The sequence below is a fragment of the Mercenaria mercenaria genome, chromosome 11 (assembly GCF_021730395.1).
Source record: "Mercenaria mercenaria strain notata chromosome 11, MADL_Memer_1, whole genome shotgun sequence".
Taxonomy (NCBI): domain Eukaryota; kingdom Metazoa; phylum Mollusca; class Bivalvia; order Venerida; family Veneridae; genus Mercenaria; species Mercenaria mercenaria.
This window is the reverse complement of record NC_069371.1, coordinates 64,413,053-64,427,323: the sequence shown is the minus strand read 5'-3', so window position 1 is coordinate 64,427,323 and position 14,271 is coordinate 64,413,053. Positions and strand designations below refer to the sequence as shown.

The window sequence follows — 14,271 nt, the reverse complement described above, 5'->3', positions numbered from 1 at the left end:
GCTACATTTGCCAATTAGTTATGCAGGGGGTGAAACAGAAGTATAAATAGCGGAGGGTGGCCGGAAGTAATCAGAATTGCTCATACAGACACATCAAGTCGTTAGTGAGTCTTTGATTTCTGTGTTCTTCGCAGGAGGAAAGTCAACTGTTCAGAATGGTAAGTCAAATTTTGGTTTTATTTTGTGTCTAGTAAAATTCTGTTAAAATTATGTAAGAACAAGACACGTGTTTTACTTTTAGTTTCGTTTCATAAAAATATTAGGAAATGTAGATCTATGAGGATCCAGTAGATCTATTAAATTTCTAACTTCCACCTAAAAGGATTGAAGTATAATCAGAATTGATTGTTGGGCAGTACGATGTGTGAATTAAGATGACAGTAGTAACTAAGTAAGAGACTAAGTATAGACAGCTACGAAAAAAATATTACAGGTGTGATTCATGATTGCACCGGTGCACTGAGTCATGGTTTGACGGTCAATCAGGTGCGTAGCTAGCCTTACTCGGAATGACTTATTTTATAATATGATATTTTATAGTTGTCATCCCTCGTTATAGATAGAGTTTATGAAGTTAATTCTTCGTGAAAAAGAAACCGATAGGAAGTGACTGACCAAGGTTTGTTTTCTCAAAGAATTCTCTTTATGGACTCTATCTGACATTGTTTGAAATCAATGTCTGACCAATCAGAATTGCAGTCAGTCATGTCGATGCTCTTCAGCGTGTGGAGCTCTTCTTCGATAATTATTGCTTCAGTGACATTGGTCTTCCGGAACAAGTAGCCACACTTTTTAGCTCACCGGAGCACAAAGTGCTCAAAGGTGAGTTTTTGTGATATCGCCCAGTGTCGTCAACAGTTTGACTGTTAACACTCTAGAGGTCACAATTTTGGCCCAATCTTAATGAAACTTGGTCAGAATGTTACTCTCAATAAAATCTTGGATTAGTTTGATATTGGGTCATCTGGGGTCAAAAACAAGGTCACCAGGTCAAATCAAAGGAAAAGCTTATTAACACTCTAGAGGTCACATTTTTGGCCCAATCTTAATGAAACTTGGTCAGAATATGTTACCCTAAATAAAATGTTGGACAAGTTAAATATCGGTTCATCCGTGGTCAAAAACTAGGTCAACAGGTCAAATCAGAGGAAAAGCTTTTTAACACTCTAGAGGTCACAATTTTGGCCCAATCTTAATGAAACTTAGTCAGAATGTTACCCTTTTATAAATTCTTGGAAGAGTTTGATATTTGGTCATCTAGAGTCAAAAACTAGGTCACCAGGTCAGATCAAAGGAAAGGCTTGTTAACACTCTAGAGGTCACAATTTTGGCCTAATCTTAATGAAACTTGGTCAGGATGTTACCCTTAATAAAACCTTGGAAGAGTGAGGTATTAGGTCATCTGGGGTCAAAAACTAGGTCACCGGGTCAAATCAAAGGAAAAGCTTGTTAACACTCTAGAGGTCACAATTTTGGCCCAGTCTTAATGAAGCTTAGTCAGAATGTTACCCTCAATTATAAAATCTTGGACAAATTCGAAATTGGGTCAGGTGGGGTCAAAAACTAGGTCACCAGGTCAGATCAAAGGAAAAGCTTGTTAACACTCTAGAGGTCACAATTTTGGCCCAATCTTAATGAAGCTTAGTCAGAATGTTACCCTTTAATAAAATCTTGGAAGAGTTTGATATTTGGTCATCTGGGGGTCAAAACCTAGGTCACCAGGTCAAATCAAAGGAAAAGCTTGTTAACACTCTAGAGGTCACAATTTTGGCCTAATCTTAATGAAACTTGGTCAGAATGTTACCCTTAATAAAACCTTGGAAGAGTTTGGTATTAGGTCATCTGGGGTCAAAAACTAGGTCACCGGGTCAAATCAAAGGAAAAGCTTGTTAACACTCTAGAGGTCACAATTTTGGCCCAATCTTAATGAAGCTTAGTCAGAATGTTACCCTCAATTATAAAATCTTGAACAAGTTCGAAATTGGGTCAGGTGGGGTCAAAAACTAGGTCACCAGGTCAGATCAAAGGAAAAGCTTGTTAACACTCTAGAGGTCACAGTTTTGGCCCAATCTTAATGAAACTTAGTCAAAATGTTACCCTCAATAAAATCTTAAAACAATTTGAAGATGGGTCATCTGGGGTCAAAAACTAGGTCACCAGGGCAAATGAAAGGAAAAGCTAGTTAACACTGTAGAGGCCACATTTATGATTGTATCTTAATGAAACTTGGTCAGAATGTTAATCTTGATAATCTATAGGTCAATTTCAAATCTGGGTCAGGTGGGGTCAAAAACTAGTTCACTAGGTCAAATCAAATGAAAAGCTTCTTAACACTCTAGAGGCCACATTTATGACTGTACATTGCATCTTCATGAAACTTAGTCAGATGTTAGTCTTGATGATCTCAAGGTCCAGTTCGAATCTGGGTCATGTAGGATCGAAAACTAGGTCACCAGGTCAAATCAAAGGAAAAGCTAGTTAACTCTTTAGAGGCCACATTTATGACTATCTTAATGAAACTTGGTCAGAATGTTAATCTTGATAATCTATAGGTCACATTCAAATCTGGGTCAGGTGGGGTAAAAAACTAATTCACTAGGTCAAATCAAATGAAAAGCTTCTAAACACTCTAGAGGCCACATTTCTGACTGTATCTTCATGAAACTTAGTCAAAATGTTAATCTTGATGATCTTTAAGTCAGGTTCAAAATCTGGGTCATGTGGGGTCAAAAACTAGGTCACCAGGTCAAATCAAAGGAAAAGCTAGTTAACTCTTTAGAGGCCACATTTATGACCATATCTTAATGAAAATTGGTCAGAATGTTAATCTTGATGATCTTTAGATCAACAGGTCAAGTGAGCGATACAGGGCCTTCAGGGACCTCTTGTTTGACAATAACTCGCCCTGATTGGTCAAAAAGGTAGATTGCACACTATGAACAGAAATGGCGACAGTCAAAAGTTATCACGCTGTCCTGCTGTTGTTTTTTTTTTAATATTTGTTTTATTAAGGGAAACTTTTCGGAAATTATTTTTGTGTCAAAAAATGAATACAAATAAGGGAGTTATGCCTTTAGAGCATCAGGAAGTTGTTTTCTAACATCAGTGACCATGTTTAAAGCATAACAAGTGTAGTTTCTCAACTTTTTGTCAAAAAGTTGAAAAAAATATTCTCAAAGGCCATAAAAACATTTAGGGTCGGGCCAAAAATTTAAGGTAGGTCGGGATACCGGAAACAAACAATTTTTTTTAAGCCCTATGTCTTTAGGTATGAAAAGATTTTAAGAAGATTATGGAAATCTTTTACAATGTAAAACTGGGCTTTTGAGGGGTTATGATTGGTCTGTATGTTTTAAAATACTGGTTAGCAAATGAGTTAGAGGACGCCCAAAGGACAGTTGACTGTTCTGTATCTTTGTCAGTTGACCTGCACAAATTTCAACCTAAACCTGTCAGTTTTCAATGATGTTTTAATGCCTGATGCCATGGTCAGAGATATTATTAATAAAGGGAGATCATATGTTGTGAAAAAAATATAATGACAAGTTTATCACTGAAATTCTGTCATAAGTGACTATTTTTCGTAATGACAGCAACTGTGGTGTTGCGAGGATGTAGCTTTTCTCACAAATGTCTGAAATTTTGATTGCACAAATTAGTAATGCTACGCCCCTGCTTGAGAAATAACAGTAATTTAACAAGTGTTCATTTTTTAACAGAACAACAACAGATGTCATTGAGGTCAGACTTGTGTGCTTTTTACAAAATTGTCTCGTGCAGCACTTGATACGGCTGGAAATGGATATATACTAATTTTCATGTAACGTGGCAACTGGTACAATTGTCAGCAGCAACACAACACATCAAACATAAAAATATTTAAATATTTTCATGGTTAATCACCTCAGTGTTCATCGATTCCTTTGTCTGAAGTCCTGGTTGAAATCAATTATTGATGGCTTAAGTTAGCTGTTTTGCAGACTGGTTCAATGGAACTCCTGTAGAAAATATCAAAGGCTTGTGAGTAATACATATTTCCTGGCATGGAGCCTGAATCAATACCAAGTGATGGGAAAGTTGCTAGTACATGTATCATGCTCTTATTGGGTTCCCTCAAACAGGCATAAAACATTTATAATTATGTATTAAAATCAAACATTCGGCTGAGTGTACCATAATGATACTGTTTACAGAATATTGTCTGGAACATTCACTTCTACTGATGGACTAGTATAAAATTGCCATAATTCTGTTTATGATTTCACTTCTTATGATACATTGGAGGGGGAGGCTGGGGCGGATAAGGAAAATACGAAATTATACAGTGCTAAAGATTCATTAATTCCCCTTCTTTTTAGAAATTTTCAAGCGATTGAAAGTATTAAAAGGTATCATAACCCTACATATATTTTTAACAAAGGAATATATTTCACAATAAAATTCTCAAGTTTATATATTCAATGGTCTGTACAAATGTAACTCTTTAAAGAACTACATGCAAAGACCATGTGGCTTGCTATATTGTTGATATTTGTGTCATAGAATAAATCAGAACTGTTTAAATCATTTTAAACTTTTTAAATCAAAAGGGGGTGCAAATATCCACACTGTAAGGCCGAAATTAAAAAAAAAAATGTTTGCTGTCTCCCTACCTACCCATTTAAAATGCTGTGCCCCCCCCCCCCCCCCCCCCCCCCAAAAAAAAAAGTTTTATTGAAAATGCTGGTCGATTTTTAGCTCGACTATTCAAAGAATAGTCTAGCTATTCTACTCACCCTGGCGTCGGTGTCGGTGTCACACCTTGGTTAAGTTTTTGCATGCAAGTACATACTACAACTATCATTCAAAGGCATATAGCTTTGAAACTTATTTTTTTCTTTTTCTAGGTCAATTACCAACCTCACTGGGTCAAGTTCCATAACTCTGACATGTATTTTGAGCAAATTATGCCCCCTTTTGGACTTAGAAAATTCTGGTTAAAGTTTTACATACAAGTTACTATCTCCAAAACTAATGCAGAAATTGAATTGAAACTTCACATGTGCCTTCGGGGTTATAATACTATTTGATAGCACCAAGTCCCATAACTCTGACCTTCATTTTGGCCAAATTATGCCCACTTTTGGACTTAGTTACAGTTTTGCGTGCAAGTACATACAGCTATTACTAAAAGGCATATAGATTTGAAACTTATTTTTTCTTTTTCTAGATAACCTCACTGGGTCAAGTCCCATAACTCTGACATGTATTTTGAACAAATTATGCCCCCTTTTGGACTTAGAAAATTCTAGTTAAAGTTTACATGCAAGTTACTGTCTCCATAACTAATGCAGATATTGAATTGAAACTTCACATGTGCCTTCGGGGTTATAAAACTAGTTGATAGCAGCAAGTCCCATAACTCTGATATGCATTTTGGTCAAATTATGTCCCCTTTTGAACTTAAAACTTGTGATATTTAACCTTTTTGGGCAATATTTTCCTGCTTCTGGGACAATATTTCGAATAGTCGAGCTTGGGTGTCTTACGGACAGCTCTTGTTTTTTAAGTTGCGATATGACAAGTGTCACATATATTTCAAGTAAGCAAAATAATAAGTAAAAAGTTTAAATTGTATTATTTCATTTCATCCTTTTATATGACATACACTGATTTGTCTTATCTTTACAGAAGAAATATTCTGTAAGGAACGATCATATACCTACTAGTAAGTATTAAATACTCCCACAAAAAAAAAAGAATTGCTTACCTACCTACCCAACTTTAAAAAGTAGGGTCGGGAGACAGCAAACAAAGACCTTTTTAAATGTGGCCTAATGTGCACACAATGAGTCATGGCAGCTTAACTGCAATTAGCATAAAATGAATACCTTAAAATTTACACTGTGGCTGATAAGTCACATGACAAGACCTTAATACTCATTTGTTATTTTTGAGACTGTAACCGTTTAATTTCTACCCAACATATAAGGTGGTTGACATGCCCATTGATAAATTCATTTATAACCTTGTATGAGAAATTTTATAATACCACATTCTGTATTTACTGAAACTTTACACAAGACATTCTAGTGATCAGATCTAGTGAAAAAAAAGCAAGTTAGATTACTCTTGGTTGAATTTAATTCAAATTATGGCCCACTGTCAACTTCGTATTTTAAAATCGGCCCACTAGCTGTATTTTAAAATTGATTTAAAGATTTGTATTCAACTAAGTATCAAGTTGTACCACGGTAACATCTGTATGTTGGACTGAAACTTCACACGACACTTCCCAGTCATCAGACTTACGTACTGAAATATATGTGTAAGAATATTCATTGTTGAATTGAATTCAGTTTATGACCCTACCTTGACTGAGAAAATTTGGTTGAAGTTTTTGCATGCAAGTTGCTGCAGTAAAATTTGATTTTTTTTATAAATTGTAATAAAATTGACTCATTTTGTATGTAAGTCTTGCCAAGTTATGGCCCATGTTAAATTAAGATATGATGTAGTCTTAAGTGCTCTGCATGTCTATTGACAGCTGCTGTTGATACAACTGGAATGCTGTTTGAAATTTTTTTAAAGCTGATTGAACAGAAAAACTGATGGCAGTATTGTTTTTGTTTCTTTACAGCGTGAATGTATCTCTATCCATGTTGGTCAAGCTGGGAGCCAGATGGGCAATGCCTGCTGGGAACTTTACTGTTTGGAGCACGGGATTCAGCCTGATGGACAGATGCCCAGTGACAAGACTATCGGAGGTGGTGATGACTCCTTCAATACCTTCTTCAGTGAGACTGGTGCTGGCAAACATGTGCCCAGGGCAGTATTTGTAGATCTGGAGCCCACTGTTGTTGGTATGCATATATTTGAATTTATGAAAGTAGGACCGAGGCATTTTGCTACATTATGATATAATATTTGAATGTTAAGTTAGAGGTGCTTCAAGTTGACAAAGTTTAGTATTAATTTTAAAAGCCTCTACAATAATGTGCAAGTCTTAATGACTTTGCAAGCGAGTCTACCAAGATTGTACTTGTAATGTCACTCTCTAACAGTCCTGTTAATTGCTACCCTCTTGGCCGATAGAAGATCCGACACTGGTTTTATCAAGGCGTTTGTTACTGAAATAATGCCTGGAGCACTGGTCTACAAGGATCAAAAATGGTGGGGACACATGTCTCATTGGTATGAAAAGTGTGGGGACATTTTGATTTTGTGACATATTTTCAGTTTTGTGTGGAATGGTGGACAGATTTTAAGCAGAGAACTCACTTTCAATTTCACCTGCCGAGACTGTGGGTGGAGAATGGTTAACAACATCGGGGTTTGTGTGGTGGGGCTTTTTTATGAAGCCACACAAGGTACTAGGCTGTTAATCATTACATTGAATGTTTTTCTTGTCTGCAGACACAGACACGTAGCTTAAAATTGTTCATTGTTTCTCCGCTGGTGGATCAAAGTAACGTTTTTTGCGGGAAACGCTTCGAGTGTGGAAAAAAGAATTATTTGTACTCAGTTCTGGTCATCCCCTACATTTTCATTATGCGACAAATGAGGCTTCTAGATCAATTTTAGCACAACATTAGTAATTTTTATGCAAGATTCCTGCAACATCGCAGCATATCATCAGAACCCTGCTGGAGCTTCTTCTCCTCCACTATGGAATGGTGGAAAATTGCCTTGTTACGTGTAATCGTTGGTGTGTCATAACCCAACAAATCAAAATAATTATTGAGGTGTAATATTTAATTTTGGTGATCACTGTGAAATACTCCCATTTCTTTGTTTACTGTTTAAATAGTTATTATCAGAATACGCTTTTTATTTAAATCAATTTTTTTATTGAATTGATGTGCGTTGCAATTGTTATATTGGTCTGCTTTTAACATTTAAAAAGGGAGTTTTCATTTTGATATTTCTAGATGAGGTACGCACTGGCACATACCGTCAACTTTTCCACCCAGAACAACTCATTACGGGTAAAGAAGATGCTGCCAACAACTATGCTCGTGGTCACTACACCATCGGAAAAGAAATTGTAGACCTGGTCTTGGACAGAATTCGCAAACTAGCTGACCAGTGTACAGGACTTCAAGGATTTCTGATCTTCCACTCCTTCGGTGGTGGCACTGGCTCTGGATTTACCTCCCTTTTGATGGAACGTCTATCTGTTGACTACGGAAAGAAATCCAAGCTGGAATTTTCTGTCTACCCAGCCCCACAGGTAGCCACTGCCGTTGTTGAGCCATACAACTCCATCTTGACCACTCACACAACCTTGGAGCACTCAGACTGTGCTTTCATGGTGGACAATGAGGCTATCTATGACATCTGTCGCCGCAACCTGGATATCGAGAGACCCACCTACACCAACTTGAACAGACTGATTGGCCAGATTGTCTCCTCCATCACTGCCTCTCTGAGATTTGATGGTGCCCTCAATGTCGATTTGACAGAATTCCAGACTAACTTGGTACCTTACCCACGTATCCACTTCCCTCTGGCTACCTACGCTCCAGTCATCTCTGCTGAGAAGGCCTATCATGAGCAGCTTACTGTCGCAGAGGTCACCAATGCCTGTTTTGAACCCGCCAACCAGATGGTGAAATGTGACCCACGTCACGGCAAGTACATGGCTTGCTGCATGTTGTACCGTGGTGATGTTGTTCCAAAGGATGTCAACGCTGCCATCGCTACCATCAAAACCAAGAGAACCATCCAGTTTGTTGACTGGTGTCCAACTGGGTTCAAGGTAATTAGTTGATACTAGTACCACATAATTCCAATGTCAAAAGGACTATAAGTACTGTCTTAACTCATCTGAACATTGTTCATGGTGAGCTGTGGTCTAACATATCATCATGCGTCAAGATTTTTGGTGAAACATCTCTGAAACTATTTATCAAAATTTATAATACCAAACTTTTTCATTAGCATTCTGGCATTGACTTCTCAGATGGTTCAACTTGGCTCCATCTAGGGGTCACCAGAGCTTAAGGAAAATCTTTTTAAAAACCTTGTATATGAAGTTGATCAGTGATTTGTTTTGGATTTTTCAAAACAACCTGTGGCTTTCTGTCGGGGAAAATATAGCGCAATAAATGCTAAAAAGGGGGAAAACTCAAATTTAAAACCTAGTCATTAGAATTTCATGATAACTGGCACAGCACACATTTGCAAGAACTGATGCCAATGTACTTACGAATATGGCACCTGATGAGAAGTAACTACAGTTAGCATTGCATAGTTATCGGCCAATAACGGTTGTGTGACTTGAAAATTTGATACAACTTTGAGGTAACTGGGGTTGAAAAAAACATGTAAACAGACTTTTGTAATATTATTTGAGCCGTGCCATGGGAAAACCAACAAAGTGGGTTTGCGACCAGCATGGATCCAGACCAGCCTGCGCATCCGCGCAGTCTGGTCAGGATCCATGCTGTTCGCTTTTAAAGCCTATTGGAATTGGAGAAACTGTTAGCGAACAGCATGGATCCTGATCAGACTGCGCGGATGCGCAGGCTGGTCTGGATCCATGCTGGTCGCAAACCCACTATGTTGGTTTTCTCATGGCATGGCTCATTTAATATGCATATTATGCAAGTTTTAATTCAACGGGGAATATAATGACCTTAAGTGGAAGTATAACAGTTTTAGGGGAAAATACAGGGGTTTTTTTTTTTTGGCTAGGAGAAACAGCCTATGTTTGGCTGTAAAAAAATAGAGCTAAAAAATCGCTGTTGATGATCATTACCAGACTTGGTCTGTAAGTTAACATTGATATATGGCTTTCTCGCATTTACTCCAATTGTTCCACTTTGCAGCTGCAAGCGACTGCCTAATAAAAAAAAACTTATACTGAACTTGGTCAGAAGCAGTCTACCTCCAGATTAAAACAGATGCAAACATTTTGTGTGTATTAAATTTTCTTATTTACATAATCATACCCCCAACAAACATGTTGGGGGGCTATGGATTTGATTCAAACTTAAAACAGATGTTCCACCTTATCACCCACATCATGTGACACCAATTTTTCATGAATTATGTCCCCTTTTACTTAGAATTTAAGGTTAATTTTAATGCATTTTCGCTATATCTCAGTTATTACTAAATGCATTTGTTTCAAACTTGAAGTAGTTGTTCCACATCATCACCCACATCATATGACACAAGTTGCATATCTCTTGCACCAATATTTCCTGAATTATGTCCCCTTTTTGCTTAGAATTATACTTATATAGTGTTTTAATACACTTGATCTGTACCTCTCTTATTATTTGATATTTTTTAACACAGACTCGAGCTATTATGCAATATTCATCCACCATTGGAGTCATTAAACACTCCAGTGACAGTTCTTGACAGATTTAAATGTATATGGTACACAGGTGTAACATCATAAAATACAGGTAAAGTTCTACTTTGGCTAAAAACCACCAATTTTATATGTAGTTATGTCCCCTTTCCAACTTAAAATTTGTCAAATTCATGGTTGCCGGACAATAACCCATGAAGGCTCGACAGATTTAGATAAATTTTGGTACACAGGTGTAACATCATAAAATACAGGTCAAGTTCGATTTAAATTGCACCTTCTTGTGGCCATGTCTTTCTTATGGTTGCCATTCTTCTGTGACAAGACCGTATTGTGGGGGTATTCGTCACTCCTGTGACAGTTCTAGTTATAATTGTCTTGTTTTAACAGTTGTTTCTGATGTATTCCAGGTTGGTATCAACTACCAGCCACCAACAGTTGTGCCAGGCGGAGATCTTGCCAAGGTGCAGCGTGCCGTGTGCATGTTGAGCAACACCACTGCCATCGCCGAGGCTTGGGCTCGTCTTGACCACAAGTTTGATCTGATGTATGCGAAGAGAGCGTTTGTCCACTGGTAAGTGTAAATACATGGAAAGCATAAATATGTGCATTTGAAATCCATTCCCTCAGGTTGTTGAAGGTAGAAGTTAATACCGGTAGTTGTAGAGGTTTGTGCAGGGGGTGGGGTGGCAATTAAGAGGTGCCCTTTTCTGTCTGTCCGAATTTATGCCTGGCATGCATATCACAGAAAGTAATCAGACATCACATGATTGTTACTCAGCATGGGAAGTAGTGCTCCGGTGGTTTTAGTTTGGATCTCGCACAGCCAGACTAGAGTTTTGGCCATTGACCTAGTCAAAAATATGCAGGAAAAGGGAGTTAGATTGTGTGTATTTGAACAAGGCTTGTGAAACATTACAGGAATATTATTCACCATGTGAAGTTGTACACCTGGGATTTTGTTAGATATGTCCCTCAGCCATACTAGAGTTATGGCCCTTGATTATGTCAGAAATATGCATAAAAAGGCCTAAGTAAAGTTTGTGTCGCACATATCTCAAAAAGTATTTGACCTAGGGTCAGGAAACATCGTAGGAATATTATTCAGCATGTGAAGTTGTACATGTTGGATTTCCTTCCGGATTTCTATCAGGCTTTGTAAATTTCAAATAACAGCAGTACACTTTTAACCTATGAATTTGATTTGATTTATTGATTTGTTTAGGTCTAACAACAAAAAAAAATGTTTCCAGTAACATGCTAAAAAAAATAGGGTAAATAGGTTGGTAAATATTTTAAATTTTTGGGGGCATTTTTTTTATCAAGTGGGACTTTTTGGAAATATTTTTGTGTTGAAAAATGAATACAAATAAGGGGGTTATGCCTTTAGAGCATGAGTAAGTTGATTTCTAACATCACTGACCATGTTTAAAGCATAAAAAGTGCAGTTTTGCAACTTTATGTTAAAAAGATGAAAAAAAAAGGGTTGGGCCAAAAGTCTAGGGTAGGCTGGGATCCCGGAAACAATTTTTTAGGCCTTATCAAGATAACTATGTAGTACATAGCTAAATCAATTCAATTAATGTTTCAGGTATGTTGGAGAGGGTATGGAGGAGGGAGAATTTTCCGAGGCTCGTGAAGATCTTGCTGCCCTCGAGAAGGATTATGAGGAAGTAGGCGTGGATTCTGTTGATGCTGAAGGCGAGGAGGAAGGCGAGGAATATTAAATACATCATACAGAAAGAACTTTGATAACTTTACTCAAATCTCCACATTTCTTACTGCCGTTGTTACTCTCCTGTTTGCTCCAATAAAAAAGGAAGACAAAAAACTGCTGATTTTAATCGACCAGTGTTAAGTCCTGTGCAATATTACTAATTTATTATTAAAAATCGAGGTACTTTCAGCCAAGATAAGACATTCCTACTTTGTGTTCATCTCTATTTTCACTTTTGATATACATTTTGTTTTCTTGTTTACTATTCAGTGGTACTGAATTTCCATTGTGGACCAATAAATTACTCTCTGAAGAAATATAGCAAATTAGCAATAATTTTCTGATATCTGCAACTTTTCCTGTTTTATACGCCCTTTTTGAAAAGAAATGGGATGTATTATGGAATGGCGTGTGTGTCTGTCAGTCTATCATAATTTGTGTCCAGAGCATAACTGTATAAACATTAAAGGTATTGACTTTAAACTTTGCGTATAGGTAGATGGCAATGAGACAATATGCAGAGACTAAGTCAGACATCCCAACTCTCCCGATCCGATCGGGTTTCTCCCGATTCTGGTTGTAAAACCCGTTCACCCCGATCGGAAGTCTCAATCTCCCGATTAAAAAAAAACAACAACAAAACAACATAAACAACAATTAAAAAGCAAAACTTATGAAATAATCCACTTCTTTGCGCCTATCTGATACTGTACGTATCACTACTGAGTCTGTAAACAACACCTTTCGGATATTTTCGCACCTTATTCTACCCGTGCTGATTATTGTTTATTACACGATTCAACAAAGCCAGAGCCTTTGAACTGGCTCTGTAGGTCAAAGATCAAGGTCAGAAATTAGTTAAAAGGTCAAAACTATCATTATTTTGTGTCCGGAGCATAACTAAATAACCATGCAAGGTATAATATTGACTTCAAACATGGCATGTACCCGGTCGGTAGGTATTTTGAGTCCAGAGCATAACTCAAAAAGTATTAAAAATATTGACTTGAAACTTGGAATACAGTCAGGTGATGATGAGACGGTGTGCAGACTGCAGCAATCTACATTACACCCCCCCCCCCCGCACCAAAAAAAAAAGAAAGAAAAGAAAATATATTTATAGTTTCTTGCCCTATTGTACCCTGTCACTGCAAAAACATTAAGAGACCACTAGAGCTAAATACATTACACCCTGTTATTACCCACCCACATCGCCAATGCCCCACCCAAAAAAGAAAAAAAATCAATTTAGTTTCTTAATGTTGACTATCCTGTCACCACTACCACTGCGCAAACAAACACACGTGATCCATTATCCTGCTTTTTCCCCTCCTTTCATTATGCCCCCCTTCGAAGAAGGAGGGTTATATTGTTTTGCAGATGTCAGTCGGTTGGAATGTAGACCAATCCGTTTCCGGATGATAACTCAAGAACGCTTGGGCCTAGGATCATGAAAGTTGATAGAAAGGTTGGTCATCACCAGCAGATGATCCCTATTAATTTTGAGATCTGTATATCAAAGGTCAAGGTCACAGTGAACCTGAAAAGTTTACAACAGTTTCCGGATGATAACTCAAGAACACTTTGGTCCTAGGATCATGAAAGTTGATAAGGAGGTTGGTCATGACCAGCAGATGACCCCTATCGATTTTGAGATCAGTATGTCAAAGGTCAAGGTCACAGTGACCCTGAACATTTAAACAGTTTCCGGATGATAACTCAAGAATGCTTGGGCCTAGGATAATGAAAGTTGATAGGGAGGTTGGTCATGACCAGCAGATGATCCCAATTGATTTTTAGGTCGGTATGTCAAAGATCAAGGTCACAGTGACCCGGAATGGTTAAAACGGTTTGAGGATGATAACTCAAGATTGCTTGGGCCAAGGATCATGAAAGTTGATAGGGGGGTTGGTCATCACCAACAGATGACCCGTATTAACTTTGAGATCAGTAGGTCAAAGGTCAAGGTCACAGTGACCTGGAATAATAAAATGGCTTGGGCCTAGGATCAGGAAAATTGATAGGAGATTGATCATAACCAGCAGATGACCCCTTTTGATTTTGAGGTTATTGGGTCAAAGTTCAAGGTCATATAGCCAGAAACATTTGAACAGTGTCTGGACGATAACTTCAGAGCTGCTTGATGGATCTTCATCAAACTTGGTCTGGTGTCATAAACATGGTTTTCTACCACAGTTGTTCAAATGGGTGCACTAAAAATAGAACTACATTTAAATAACTTCTCATG

The 14,271-nt window shown here is 37.6% G+C and overlaps 1 protein-coding gene across 1 annotated transcript; it reads left to right on the top strand.

Moving 5' to 3' along the window:
• LOC123532831 (tubulin alpha-1A chain) lies at positions 1 to 12,369 on the top strand. The gene is made up of 5 exons (XM_045314414.2): positions 1 to 158; positions 6,620 to 6,842; positions 7,911 to 8,740; positions 10,717 to 10,880; positions 11,898 to 12,369. The coding sequence occupies exons 1-5, from the start codon at positions 156 to 158 to the stop codon at positions 12,031 to 12,033; spliced, it is 1,356 nt and encodes a 451-aa protein (XP_045170349.1). The 5' UTR covers positions 1 to 155; the 3' UTR covers positions 12,034 to 12,369.
• The last annotated feature ends 1,902 nt before the right edge of the window (positions 12,370 to 14,271 follow it).